General features: G+C 35.7%; 2 protein-coding genes and 1 pseudogene across 4 annotated transcripts; all 3 read left to right on the top strand.

The window, feature by feature from the left end:
- The first annotated feature begins 1,920 nt into the window (after window positions 1–1,920).
- On the top strand, window positions 1,921–5,739 carry LOC140817574 (la-related protein 1C-like). The gene is made up of 7 exons (XM_073177328.1): window positions 1,921–2,556; window positions 3,085–3,613; window positions 3,688–3,829; window positions 3,957–4,047; window positions 4,792–4,863; window positions 4,994–5,321; window positions 5,404–5,739. The coding sequence occupies exons 1-6, from the start codon at window positions 2,113–2,115 to the stop codon at window positions 5,285–5,287; spliced, it is 1,572 nt and encodes a 523-aa protein (XP_073033429.1). The 5' UTR covers window positions 1,921–2,112; the 3' UTR covers window positions 5,288–5,321; window positions 5,404–5,739.
- A 2,277-nt stretch (window positions 5,740–8,016) lies between these two features.
- On the top strand, window positions 8,017–10,303 carry LOC140817197 (uncharacterized). Of its 3 annotated transcripts, XM_073176831.1 has the most exons (3): window positions 8,152–8,822; window positions 9,181–9,589; window positions 9,961–10,303. In XM_073176831.1, exons 1-2 carry the CDS (start codon window positions 8,746–8,748, stop codon window positions 9,587–9,589), a joined length of 486 nt encoding a protein of 161 aa, XP_073032932.1. In that variant the 5' UTR covers window positions 8,152–8,745; the 3' UTR covers window positions 9,961–10,303. The 3 variants fall into 3 exon arrangements, with proteins under 3 accessions (XP_073032933.1, XP_073032932.1, XP_073032934.1); XM_073176832.1 differs by lacking the exons at window positions 8,152–8,822; window positions 9,961–10,303 and adding an exon at window positions 8,017–8,145 and having other exon boundaries at window positions 9,181–9,637; XM_073176833.1 differs by lacking the exon at window positions 9,961–10,303 and having other exon boundaries at window positions 8,156–8,293; window positions 9,181–9,637.
- Window positions 10,304–11,689: 1,386 nt separating this feature from the next.
- LOC140816581 (uncharacterized protein C594.04c-like) lies at window positions 11,690–13,736 on the top strand (annotated as a pseudogene).
- Window positions 13,737–14,068: the final 332 nt, after the last annotated feature.

The raw sequence follows: 14,068 nt of genomic DNA, 5'->3' as shown, positions 1-14,068 counted from the left end.
AACAGGTATAATTTATCAATCATGCATTGAACCATATAGTCCATTTATGACAAATTCTTGCACCATTAGACTCGCTTGTTTGAGAAAGTGTAACACAATTTGGAATATAAATTATGTACTGAAAGAATACTTAAGTTTTGCAAATTCGACTTGGACCTCCGAATCATAATCAACCATTAACTTATATTTATAGCAGTAAAAGCATGTACAATATTTTATTTTACAAAAGATAACAAAATATGAATTCAACGGTAGAATTACGGTCTTGCTAAGTCAACATTTTCGTTTTACTAATTTTCATCGTATTTAGAGTTCTGAAATATTATAGCTGAAATTTACAATAAATAGAAAGAAAATGAGTTTTTAGAGATTTAGTGAGGGAATAAATTAGGCTTACTAATGATACATGTCATTTCATATTAAATTACTATTGTAAATTCCAAAATTTTCTAAAATTCCAAAATCTTCTAAAATTTTCATGTCGAACGCTTTTGGAATGAATCAAAATCAGATTTTGCAAAAACTAGAATGATGGTCAAGTTCGTTTTTTATGACCAAAAATTATATTTACGATATCTGTAAGGATAATCAGCTGACATTATGGTAAACTTAAAAATATTTTGATAACTTTTATTTTAAAACCGAAGTAAAAAATCATTCAAAAAGAATGAGTAATATATATAGTTATATTAATCATATGTTTTTGGAATTTCCTCATGAATATTCTTCGTGAATCTTGATTTTTTGAGAAATTCTGGTTAATGATTTTGATACACTTCCTATACTATTTAGTTTTTGGGTAGAATAGGGGTGTTCTGTAAAAATTTCGGAATTTTTTTATGTTGATTTGATATCTTTTCCTATTTTCTCTTATTTTATTCTTTTTTCCTACTATTTTCTTCCCCATATTTTCTCTCCGAACTCACCCATTTTTAGACTTTGATATGACAAAATGTGTTTGCTGATGTATTTTATAGGCAAAGTGGAATGAGTGAGTCATTTATATCACGACACTTGTTTGTTCAGAGCCTCGGATTTAATACTTATCTAAGTTAATTTCTTAACACATGCCAAACTTATTTTAACATTATTATTTAGAAGCATTTTTTTTTATTTCATTTGAACTCTTTTAAACATTAAGTAGATTAATGTGTAGACAATTTATATATCCACTTTTTTGTTAGATTATATTCATTTATTTATTATTATAATAAATATTTATATTATTAATTTTAATTTATTAAAATTTGATTAAAGAACTCAAAATTTTTGGGAAGTTAAATTCGGTATATAATATTAGCTAAGCAAAATTTATGCAACGTGCGTATATATGTGTGTATGATCTAACATGGTAAGGATGAGTTTGGTGCGATTTCTTAAAGGCAAAAACTTGTGTGAGACGGTCTCACGGATCGTAATTGTGAGACGGATCTCTTATTTGGGTCACTCATGAAAAAGTATTACTTTTTATACTAAAAGTATTACTTTTTATGGTGAATATGGGTAGGGTTGACCCGTCTCACAGATTGAGATCCGTGAGACGGTCTCAAATGAGACCTACTCTTTCTTAAATGTTGTTCCCAATGACTTATGGCTTTTTGTACAAAGGACGGCTCTACATTCAATAATACCCATTTCACGCTTTGTTTTTTAATAATAATTGCTATTTATGTTGTTTGGTAATATTCATTATATTATACATAAATATAAAAATAATTATGAGAAATGGTTCCAAAAGTGTATAATAAATCATTCCAATTGTTTTACACCATAATAATATCACATTAGAATTTCACTAGGATTAGTATCAATAATAAATTTCTCAAAATAATGAATTGAAGGGGCAGAGTTGTCATTTAACATAATCCCGTTAACAAGGGTTTTATTAAAATCAAACCTTTTTAAGGAAAATCCGTCTCCCCCTTGACACCGGTAGCCACCGCTGCATCAAATACTTCGCAAGAACACTCTCACCCACGCACATTTGAAGGAAAGAGTTTTCGCATATCAAACAAAGCGGCGGATTTATTTTTTCTAAATTATCGCCAATATCTAGCGCAAGTGTTTTTTTTCCCAGTTTTGGTGTGTATTTTTTCTGGGTTTACCCTAGTAATGGCGACGGATCACTCGCCTCGTTCCCCGACTACCGTCGCCAACGGTGGAGTTGACAGCCCTAACTCGGGAAGACGGAGTCTCCCCTCGGCGTGGGCATCCGTCGTTAGAGGCGATTCTGAACAAATCTCCTCTCCCACAGCCGCTGCCACTCCTGGGGTTTCTTCACCGCCGCCGGAGACTGCTTCTGCTTCTGATAATTCCGTGGTTGACAGTTCGGTTTCGGAGGCCCAACACGATAGCTCCGATGTTAACGGTGAAGGCAATGCGGGTCCACCTAGGAGGCCCGCTTGGAATAGGCCGGCAAACGGCGTCGTTGAGGCCGTTTCTGTCATGGGTGGAGACGTTTCGTGGCCTGCTTTGTCTGAATCAACCCGACCTGTTCCGAGATCATCATCGGATTTTCCGAGACCCGGGTCTGATGGATCAGTCTCTTCATCTCAGGTGAAAATTATTTATTTATAGAATAGAATTTTGTTCCTGTTGGATTTTTTCTTGCAGGAAAATGTAAACGATGCGATGATGATTCCTATTTCTGTGGTTTTAGATTTTTAATAATGCTGAATTCTTGCTATGATTTAAATATGTTTTTTTCTGTAAATTTGAGTTTTTTTATACTACTATATCTGTGAATATATGTTTCCTTTAATATATTTTCCATATGAAAATTGACGCTTATGATGTATGTATCAACTCTGGATCATTTATAAAATTTGAGTTGTTTTTGTGAACTTGCATTTTTAATTCTGCATAAATTAATCGGGGAATATAATTTCTTGTGTCCTTTTAACTTGCTAACCATGCAGCATTCAATTTCCTAAATTTTTCAAGTCTTCAGTTCAGTCACCTTTCCTGCCATTTTAGTAAGGATAAGTTGTAATCGACTGGTCAAAATCATTATAGTTATTGAATGTTTTTTTCTCCTTTGGAGGGGCATCACTAATGCTCATTGTTTTTGTCTGGTTCTGATAGGCTCCTATAATATCTCAGCCACCTCGGAGACAATCTAACTCTAATACATATACTAATTCTACTGCAAACAATACAATGCCTTCTAGACCAAGATCCAGGAATCGCGGAGGTGGTGGTGGAGGCAGTTCCTCTGTGAGTGGACCATCTCAAAATAACTTTAGCCGACCATCACCCCCAGCGCCACCACCCTTTCCTATACTCGAGGTTCATCGTCAACCATTTCATCCTGTGTTTGATGTGCCTGTGAGAAGTGTGAGACCAGTTGTAGGTTCTCAGTCGCATACAGGAAATGACCATTCTTCTCAAAGGACCAATCCAAGAAGGGGTAATTTTGGGGGCCGTCCTCGTGGAGATGGCCCACACCACATAAATCATGGACCCAGGCGAGATCATGATCGTAGAGATGTTCATCTTTCTCCTCAATATGTGCCTCCTCCGTTGGGATATATGCCACCCTCTCTGGCCCCTGGTGCTCCTCCATTCATTGTCCCGCAACCTATCAGAATGTTTCCCAACCAAATGGGTTTTGGTAAGTTTCTCAAAGGTATTTTTTCCAAAAAATTTGCTATTTGGACTTTCTAAAAATGTTGAAGGATCTTTCAGATATGATGTCTTCTTACATCTATGTTCCACCCATGCATCCGGAGACCTTTCGAGCTATGCCGATGGTTCCTCCTGCACAACCACCTATGCCAATGAATCCTTTATCAAACCTAATTGTTTCACAAATAGACTATTATTTCAGGTAATTTCCCTGGAGGGTTAATTGTTAGACAGTAATTATGACAGTAATTATTTTACTTTTGTAATTCTTTTATTTTGCTATCTGTGTGTCATCTGTTAATTTTGCTGAAGTACTTATTGTGTGCCAGTGAGGCTAATCTGGTGAAGGATAATTTTTTGAGGTCAAACATGGATGATCAGGGCTGGGTGCACATTACTTTAATAGCATCTTTTCCTCGAGTAAGTCATTAATGGTATTTTAGGTGTATGACCATAAATCGGTTTCATGAACTCTGTTTCATTTATTTATATTTGTTAGCTTTTATTTTTCGTAATATTCATATTGAATTGATCTCTTTCTTTGGTGTTCTGAGATTTATCACCATTCTGACTGTTAATAATTAAGATTACAAAATTGTAAATGTGATGTCCGTTAGATTGTAAGAAGCATTGAACCAGAATAAGATTTACTAAGATATTATTACTTCCATATAAAGCAATAGCATATGTCTCCTGTTCTACTGATTTAACCTCTGTTCTTGGAATTCATTTGTATAGTACTCAATTTGTGTGAAACCCTCTTAACTTTGTGGTTGCATCAAGTCGTCAACCTATAGTACTTTTGCGGAATACTTGTTATAATCTTAAGTTTGAACAGTTGATCAAAAGTTATTAGTTGATATAATCTTTTATGCAATGTGTTTGCTAATTAACTTCTAATCTATTTGAGTTCCTCCTTTTTAACCTTTTGTTTTGGCCAGTTTGTGTATGAGATTAAAAGCCACCCACATCCTCTTGGTTTGTGCTGGAATAATTATTTCTTTCAACTCCTTTGATGCTCTAGTTCAGGAATTTTGTTTGCAACTGGCGGTTTAATTTGCACATTTTTCATGGTTGCATTTACATCACTCCGAATTATGTCTTAGTTGCACGAATTGCATCCAATGTACAGATCAAGTTTTGTTTTATGGTATGCTATTTCAGGTGCAGCAATTGACTCAGGATATCCCACTGATTTTAGAGTCCATGAGATACTCGACTGTTGTGGAAGTGCAGGTTAGCATTTATGTTACTACTTGCTGTATGAATATGTGTGTGTGTTTTGTCCTTGTAGTTTGAAAATCCCATTTATTATATCACATCATTTGTTGCTTATACACTTCATTTGTTGCTTCTTATTTTACAGGGAGACAAGGTGAGGAAACGCTATGAGTGGAACAGATGGCTAAACTCCTCTGGTCGTCCTAACATTGATGCTGGCTCACACAATATGGATGTCGCACAAGAAAATGCTTTGACAACATCTTTTCGAGAAGTTTCACTTAATGAAGCTTCAACTAGTGCAAATGGCAACATTGACACAAGGGATGGTCGTACAGAGATGGTTATTGGTAGGTTTTTGTCTGAGGAGCTGACTGGTCCGTCAAGGTTGGCTAATGGAGACGACACTGTGGAAGAACCCCATTCAATTAGTGTATGAAACTTGCAAAGAAAGTTTTGGATATTTAATCAAGGTTGTTTTGGTTTTCCTTGGATGTACGTAAATAGAATGCTCTTTCATGGAAGTAAATTTCAGTAAACGTCTTTCTATTTCAGGAGGGAACTGGAGAAAATGAAATTGGTGAGCACTTGTAACCTATAAAAGTTAAGAGGAAGTGGAAGCTGAGAAGAATACCACAGCTAACGACGTCTATTGGCAGCAGACTGGCTGTTTTAAAAATGACATGGATGAAAATGATGAATTTTTACTAATAGTTTGGTACTTGATTTTTGGAAGCCTCCACAAGAGTCGTTTAAGTGAACATCACTTGGTATACTGGGCATTATAAAAATGATGTTGATTGTGTGGCCAAAATGAGCGCTAACTCTCCTTGATTTTGTTTTATATAACTTCTTGATTATCTATTTATAAGATGCCCGCTCATTTTTGAATCTTTCTTGTCTTTATCATCATATATATTGTTTGGTTATTTTGCTTATGTTAAACACTTGCTTATAGCATATGAGATGAGACTCGTGACAACTATATCTATGTTTAGTTAGACTTTATTAGTAGAAAAATCTTGAATTTGCTGATGATGTGATTTCGACAAGACCTACTTGAACAGTGTTGTTGAACTGTATTAAGGTAGACTTGATCTAGAGTTGAATCAGTTTTACCCAAATTTTTTCAAGACATCCATGATTCTTTATTCCAAGTATTCTGAACTTCCGAGCCTCTTTATTTGTTTTGTTAACTAGTAGTCATTTTTATCAATTTCTAAAATAAGATGTATATCAACAACCGGACGTGGAGTTGGTTGAAGAATACTTGTGTCATGTCTTTTTTCTTTCTTTGGGTATCTTTTACCTTTTAGGCTTTAGTATCTTATATAGGTAGGCCATTTGTTCCCGAATCTTTCTTTCAAGGTGCATTTGGTTACGATGAATGTTAAGGATTTCAATTTTATATAAAATAAATCTATAGGTTTCTTTGTATATATTTGTTTTACAATGAATCTTAAATCTTTGACTAATTGTTTTTTATCATCATGTTGAATTTCAAACCCTATATTAACATAAAATCATTTCAGATAATTTTCCCATATCTAAATCCTCTGATCTAAATAATTTCGGATATTTCCTCAAATCAAAATTAAATGATCTCACCCATATGTAACCTCAGGTTTACTCTTTAGTGTTTTTTTTTTTATAACCGTCAGTCTCATTGTGCTTCATTTGATTTATTTAGTTTTCCATGGTAATGTGCCAACACCGTTGAAATTTGTGCTGCATTCGGTAAAAAAATCTCACTTGCGAACTTTGCCGGCCAGAGCCATGCATCTGTCACTAGAAAATATTAGGTACGTATGCTGTTTGGCCAGATTTTTCAGCCAAGACAATTTTATCCTAGTTTTATGATTCTCTAGGCAAAAAGAGAATGTAATAAAAGCATGGTTGAGATATCTTGTTAAGAGCTCCGTCGGATATTATCACATTTTCCTTTCATGTACTTGTTATATAACAAGATACACGATTCTTATGCAGTCGGTAAATCAAGAAATGCAGGAAATCTGTGTTATGTCAATTTGGAATAGGAATAGGGAATATATGATACAAGAGGAAGCCTTTTGAATCACATGATGATGGTTCGATGCCCTTTACTTGCTTTTTCCTATGCTTTTTCCATGGGTGCGTGTGGGAAAAGATTATCCATATTGTTCAGTCAAAGGCACTTCCATTTCCGCCCATCACCGCCGAATTCTTGCACCTTATCGCATTGCCTTGCTCCTGACTTACATGTCGTCATTCATGGGAAATACAATTATTAGTCACCTAAAATTCATTAAATAAAAAAATAATAGTATTTATTTTGAGTCGACCATAAATAAATCAGCCTCATATATAGATCCCCATACCTCTCGTTCCCATTATTATATCATCTCCATGAAAGGAAATTGGTCTCTGATAATAGCTACAAATATAAAATGTCTTTCTTTATTACGTCATTAAGGATTTAAATTACGTAGTGATTGATAGACTGATATGCTCCACGGAAACAATGGAAATCTTGGATTTTGAGGTGACGACTCGACTGCATAATCTTGGCTTAATATTTTAAATAATAATATATAACTTAAATACGACGTATCCATACTTTAGTATTAATTAGTGGTGTGAAACTGTGAGGACAAAACACTTTTTTATACAATAATAAGAAATACTTTCAAACTCGGAAAATTTTGTCTGTCTATCTATATTAAGGAACGTCTTTAGAAGCTTTGATCATAATTTTTTTACTTTTTCCGTCTCATATATTTACATTTGTACGTACTTTTTCATATTTTAATAAAACTATTGAAAATGTCAATTTTACAATGAAATTTCTCATTTTATCGATCCCTATCAATGAATGTTTTTATAAGATAAAAATTGTTGGAATTAGTTAGTGTACTTAACAATAAAAGTAAAATAATAGAAAAAATATATTAAATGTGGAGACTAGTCTATATATTTGGAACATATATATGAAAAAGGAATTATAGTCTTTATATTTAGGATAGATGAAGCAACAAAAAATAAATATTTAAAGCACAAAATAAAAATTTAAAAAATTTATTTCAAAAATTTATATACAATAAGGTTTTTTATTAAGCATTAAACGCAAAAGTTGTTAGTAAGTAAGTCCCGCCAATGGCATATTTTTACCTTACTATAAAACCTTGCTGTGTCAAAAACCAACTTATAATCGTGAGGACAAAAACGTAAAACTCCACCCTGCAAAGCATTTTCTCCCGAAATCTGATTCAAAATCGAAAGCACAGCACAGTAACGCCGGTGGTCTCACGCTCGAGAAAGGTCAAATTTTTACTCTTTTTTTATTTGATTTACCTTCATTTGGTGTATCGTCAAGATCTAGATTTGTTCTATGAAGGTAGGAATGCTAGTTTTAATGATTATGCTTACCCTTTTAGAGACCTGTGTATGGGGGAAATTTGACTAAATTGTGAGTGATATTTCGTTTTATTGTTCGTTTCCTAACGCTAATATGGGAAAGATATATTTTGTAGGTTTAGTGTGTATTTTCTCCTGCTGCTTAATGTTCATTGTTGTGTGCGTTCTTTGATTAGAGAAGGGCTTGCAGTGAAGATGTTTGTTAAATTGTCTGAAGTGGAAACGGTTAACTATTTGAAGTGTCTGTAGATGTTATATTTGGTCTTTCTCTATCTCTATGTTGGATGCAATTTTAAGGGCTAATTATTGCATATAGTGAGAGCTTATGGAATGGACCCAAGCCTAGGCGACGAGTGTAGATTTGAGAGATGAAAAAATTTGGAAGCTTAGCCATTGACGTTATTTAGAGTACAATTTTTTCATTTAAATGATTTTGTTAGCAAGCAGTAGGTAAGCTCAGAGAGAGAAGTAAGAACGAGTCATTAAAATAGAATTGGATCATATATGAATCTCGAGAGAGAGAGAAATACAAAGTTCCACATCGTTGTCGTTTCCCAATTTTCTTGTATTTGTTCAAGAGGGTGAGACTTCTAATGTAGTGAATTCAGTAAATTAAGTTCCTCCTGTTGCTCAATATTCAAAGTTCCACATGAATCCATTGACATTCTTAATGTTTTGCACTAGTACAAACAAGATGTTATTGCACGCTTGGCAGGGGGACTAGCTTTTGGTTTTGGGTGTTTCTGCGGTTGGCCGAATATAATTCCACCCTGCCCACAGTAGGATATTTCTGTGATTGGCTCTCAATGTGCCTCTATATTATCTTAAATATGAAACGAATCCTAAGGCCTCTAGCATTTTTACTTTTTGTTGTTTTCTTTCACCTTTTTTAACATATCATGTGCTATATTTATTTGCATGATTACTTGGTCTATGTAGAGAAGCCATGGCTGGAAAAGCTGTAAAATCTGTTGCAAAAGCTGTGGGAGAATACCAGTATCCATGGAAAGAAAGGTTAGCAAAGTACAAAGACGAGCTTTCGAAGGGGGTGTGGGGTTACTGGGAGCTTGGGGCTTGGAAACCTCTCGGTATCAGTGCACGTCGCCGAGCTCAACTCCGCAAAGAGGTCCTTCTGGCTGGAGCAGATTGGCCCTACGATCCAGAGAGGAAGGAGATGAAGACCAAAAGGAAAGGACACAAGGTTGATAGATTAGCTGCTGAAAAAAGAGGACGTACAGCTGAATTAATGGAAGCCATGCCTCAGATGTTGGCGGACTATAGGAAGAGAAAGTGGGAGAGGAAGATGAAAGCAGAAGAAGATGCTGCTAAAAAGGCCGTTCAGGAGTAGGTTGGACTTATTCCGTTTTCACTGCTTTTTATTGGACTAGTTTGATTGTTTTAGCGTATTCTTATGAGATCAAAGATTTGCTGATTCAGCCAATGGTTTTGTGAAGAACTTGTTACATCCAAGTCTTCAAATGCGCAACTGCAGATCACCCCAAATCTTAGGGGTGATCTTGTAGCTCGTGGTATGTGAATTTGTGTGCATGACATGTCAACATATGTCAGATATGATCAGGGGTGTCCAAAAAACTGGAAGTCCAAAAACCTGGTGCATGTGTTTCAAACAAATTTGTTGATTAAGCCTAATCCTGGATTTCTTATTGTTCTGATAATTTTTACAACAAGTTAATAAGGTGTAATCACTGTCTTATGCAGGCAAAGTCGAGCTTATTAGCTCAGTTTTGCAAGGAACAGAATGCTTTTTGCCATCTATCTTGCCCGTCCCATATGGGATTATCGATAAAATCTATATAACGTGTCGGTCATTTTCTGGAATAGCAGCCATCCATCAATTTTTCTTAGTTGATTGAATGATTCAAAATACTAGTGGCTGATTTTAGGAGCATTTGTTTTGTTTGTTAGTGAGTTTTTCAAGTTTCTATATGGAACAAGTCAATAAGTTAGTAGTCATTAGTTTCGGGTACAGTATCTAGTAGTGGGTTTATGGTCCTTGTTTGTTGCATTTTTTGTTGTTCCAGTACTATTTACTATTCGGTTGTATTCAACATTGTATACGAAATGCAGTCGATAGGCAAAATATTTTTCCTTCTTCACCAACATTTTTGTCAAGCATGTGTTAACCGAAAAATGAGGGTAGTGTCGGTCTTCGTGATTTAAAATACTGGAACAAAGACCTCCTGGTGTTCTTGTTGTCTGGACCTTGTCCCCATGAAACTCTAATCCTCCACTGGTCTAGGAACTCCCTGAAATTAAAAATCAGAATTATATCTTTGTCTGGCTGGAGTCTGAATTCCATCTCTCTTTTGGAATAATGGTTTTATCGTGGCTGTTGGTATTTTATATGGGCTACTTATTTGAGGCATAAAGCACATCAACTGATTCAGGCCTTTAGAATCTGGTATCCTTGTTCCACACCATAAGAGTCCATGTTCTTGGCTAGCTTGTAACGCAAGGGCATCAATTAATTTATTAGGGACGGACTATCTCATGTAGTCATTTTCGACGTAAAATTTATTTTTTGTACGTTATAGCAGATGAATCTATTTCACGCTTTGTGTTTTTGGCTGCGGCTTCAGCTCCTCAATTTAGCATCACAATAGAAACTGGTTGTCAGTTCGTAGGGCAATTATCTACCCTCGAAAATGCACTTAAAAATTTTACGAAAAAGCATTCACCCGATCGTTCGTCCGCATTGGCTAAGCAAGATTTTAACATTTTTTTTATCGAAGAGAAGTTGGAGGATGCTCGATGATGGGATTCTTCCGTTCTCATGTTATATGCAAAACGTCTACACTTGTATGTGCATCGAATTACTGGGCATGCTCAGTGTAGCTAAACATATTTTTCAGTTATATAAGCAACAATTATTCGATTAGTGTGACTACTCAGAATCATAAATAAATGTGATTTCGAAAATATTACTTGCGAAAGCATGAAGAGATTTCAGGAACTTAACAGCTGTAAATTAATTAAGTGATCATTATCCAAACATGAAGCATGCCTCCAATCATTACTAACTACAATTATTACAGGCCACTAAACAAAGATATAATTTACTACGACACGTCTCCAACACTCCCCTCCCCAAAGTTTGCATGCTTCGACGCCGATTCTTCAACTTTTGCAAGCAATACCATAATTAGGTTGGGTTCTTCTCAATTAGTTGCATCAATGGAATAAAGGCGTTTCATACTTAATATTATTATCATTATCAATGTCATCTGCACACTAATTTTTATTACACAAACTCCACTTTATCCTTATTTTCTTCTTCAAGTGGGGTATGATTAGTAAAAATGGAGTGAAATAATGATCGATATTATTTCACTCCATTTTTACTAATCAAAATCGATGATAGAATTAGATTTTTTTAAAAAACAAAAAAACAATTTGGATTTATGCATTTTTTTTTTGGTTGAAAAATAATGTCTTCCAGAAAAATGGCACGCATAATTTTTTTAGGATAATTTGAGCGACGAATTTTCTAAAATCTAAAATAATAGGAAAGAATTCTAAATTTTGAAATGTAGGTCGCGACTCATTTTTGCGAAGGTCGATTCCAAAGCAAATGCTTATATATTGGACTAACACCTCGAAATTAATCACAGTCGAACATGGCCGTAGCGAGTAGTGATGCTCTTGCTCATGGCAGTAACTTGAGAAACGCGCTGATCGCGGTTACCGCTCCTCTGCCCTCTATTCTCTTCTATCTTTCCTTCCTTCGTCAATCCAATTCTCTTTCTCCCCTCTATTTGATGCTATCACCACCCTCTCCTGTTAGCTTTCATTCTCTTCTTCCTCAACATCAGCCTCCTTTTCTGGGTTGTGGGACTACTCCAAAACAGCCACTGGGTGGGTATCTTTTTAGTTCATTTATCCTTGCATGCAATTATGAGTGATGGTTTATAGTTTGATTTGTTTTATGGTGAACTGTAATGTAAATGGGCTGTTGCAGATGATAGACTTGTACTGGACGGCGATACCCGTGATGCTCGTGTATTACTTTTCCTCTCACCCGTTAGCTGAGAGTAACGTCTGGAGGTCCAGGCTCGTGATCTTTCTGACGTCGGTTTGGTGCATTAGGCTCAGCCACAGCTATTTGCGCCGAGAAAGGTGGCAGTTTGGTGCTCGAGAAGATTGGAGATTTACTGATATGAGGCAACAGTATGGCGAGAACTGGTGGTGGGCTTCCTTATTATCTATCTACCTTTCGCAGCAGGTAATCATCATAATTATCCGGTTTCTTAATTATGATGCCACATTTAAATCTTTTGTGGTGGATTTGTTTAACTGAAATATAATGCTCATGTATTGCCAGAACGGAAATTTATATGATATTTGCAACTTCTGCTGCTGCAGGTTTTTCTGTTGGGTAATTGCTTGCCTTTGTATGTAGTTCACTCAAAAAACAAGCAATTGAATATCTGGGATTTTGCTGCTGCATTGGTGTGCTTGGCTGGTGCAACTATTGCCTATTTTGCAGACACGCAACTTCACCATTTTGTTATTAGAAATGACAGGCTGAAACAACTTGGTCAGCCGTTAGTGCCGATTCTTGATGAAGGTTTGTGGCATTACTCGCGACACCCGAACTATTTTGGCGAGCAGATGTGGTGGTGGGGACTTGTGATCTTCGCCTGGAACTTGGGTTGTGGTTGGAAATTTTTTGGTGCACTGATGAACAGCTTGTGTCTCGCATATGTCACTATTCTTGTGGAGCAACGAATGGCGAAACAACAGTACAGAGCGGGAGCGTACAGTTGCTATCAAAAGGAAACATCGGTCTGGATACCCTGGTTCAAGAAATCATTAGCAAGAAAGGAGAAGGAAATATGATCCATGGCCTGGTGTGATTGTTAAATGATATGCTTTATAAATGTGAGTTCAATTGTTCATAGTTTCACCTCTTGAACCACGTAGCCGCTTGTGTCCTCTGTTTTTACTTTTTTAGGAAAATAGTGTCTTTTGAACGTTCGCCGAAAACAAACTTTCACAAGTATTCAACCTCGATCGAAATGAACTTGTGGAGATTACTGTAGTCTCTAAGTTAAGCAGAAGATCTTCGTCTGAGTCTGTTAGTGTGTTACTTGAATATCTAATAATGAACAAGAATCCTGTGTGCTTTTCTTGTGGGATGAAAACTGCTCAAAAGAGCATGCATGTAACATGAAAATTGGCTTTTACTGTGTTCCGCAGCACCCCTTATTTGTAATCCAAACAATATCTTGGAAATTGAGTTTGGAACTTACTTTGAGTGTATGAGGTCTAGAAACAGCGATATTACCATATTTTGGTCCTAACATAACAGACGTTATCAAGTGTAAGATAATGTGAGTGTGTATGTGTGTGTCCGTCCATTTAGTGCCATGTGAATGTAGCCAGCAAAAATATTCCTCAGTCTGTCACCCCTGTATAGGCTGTAAAAACTGATTTACCGAGCCAATTCTTATCGAATTATATCGAGTATTCAATTTGAGTTTCACGCAAATATCATTTGGAAATATTTTATTTTTTTTGGAACAAATTTCGAAGTAGTTGGCATCATGATAGAGTTCATATCTGAAAAATGAATATTAAAGCTTATTTCGGGCATCCAGTAGAGAACTTTAGCAAGAGATGAATAAGCATTCGACCATTACAGTGGTGTGAATAAAGTAAAGTTGGTGGCAACATTTAATGGTGGTAGGTGAAATTGATTAAAGTTTAACTGCATCTTCAAAACCATAGCCGTGTTGAGACCATGAAATCGTACACAAGGTTCAGACTAGGAATTATAGATGCATTCCTTGTCAATTCCATCATC

The sequence above is a fragment of the Primulina eburnea genome, chromosome 16 (assembly GCF_022965805.1).
Source record: "Primulina eburnea isolate SZY01 chromosome 16, ASM2296580v1, whole genome shotgun sequence".
NCBI classification, from domain to species: Eukaryota; Viridiplantae; Streptophyta; class Magnoliopsida; order Lamiales; family Gesneriaceae; genus Primulina; species Primulina eburnea.
This window is presented reverse-complemented; position numbering and strand designations above follow the sequence as displayed.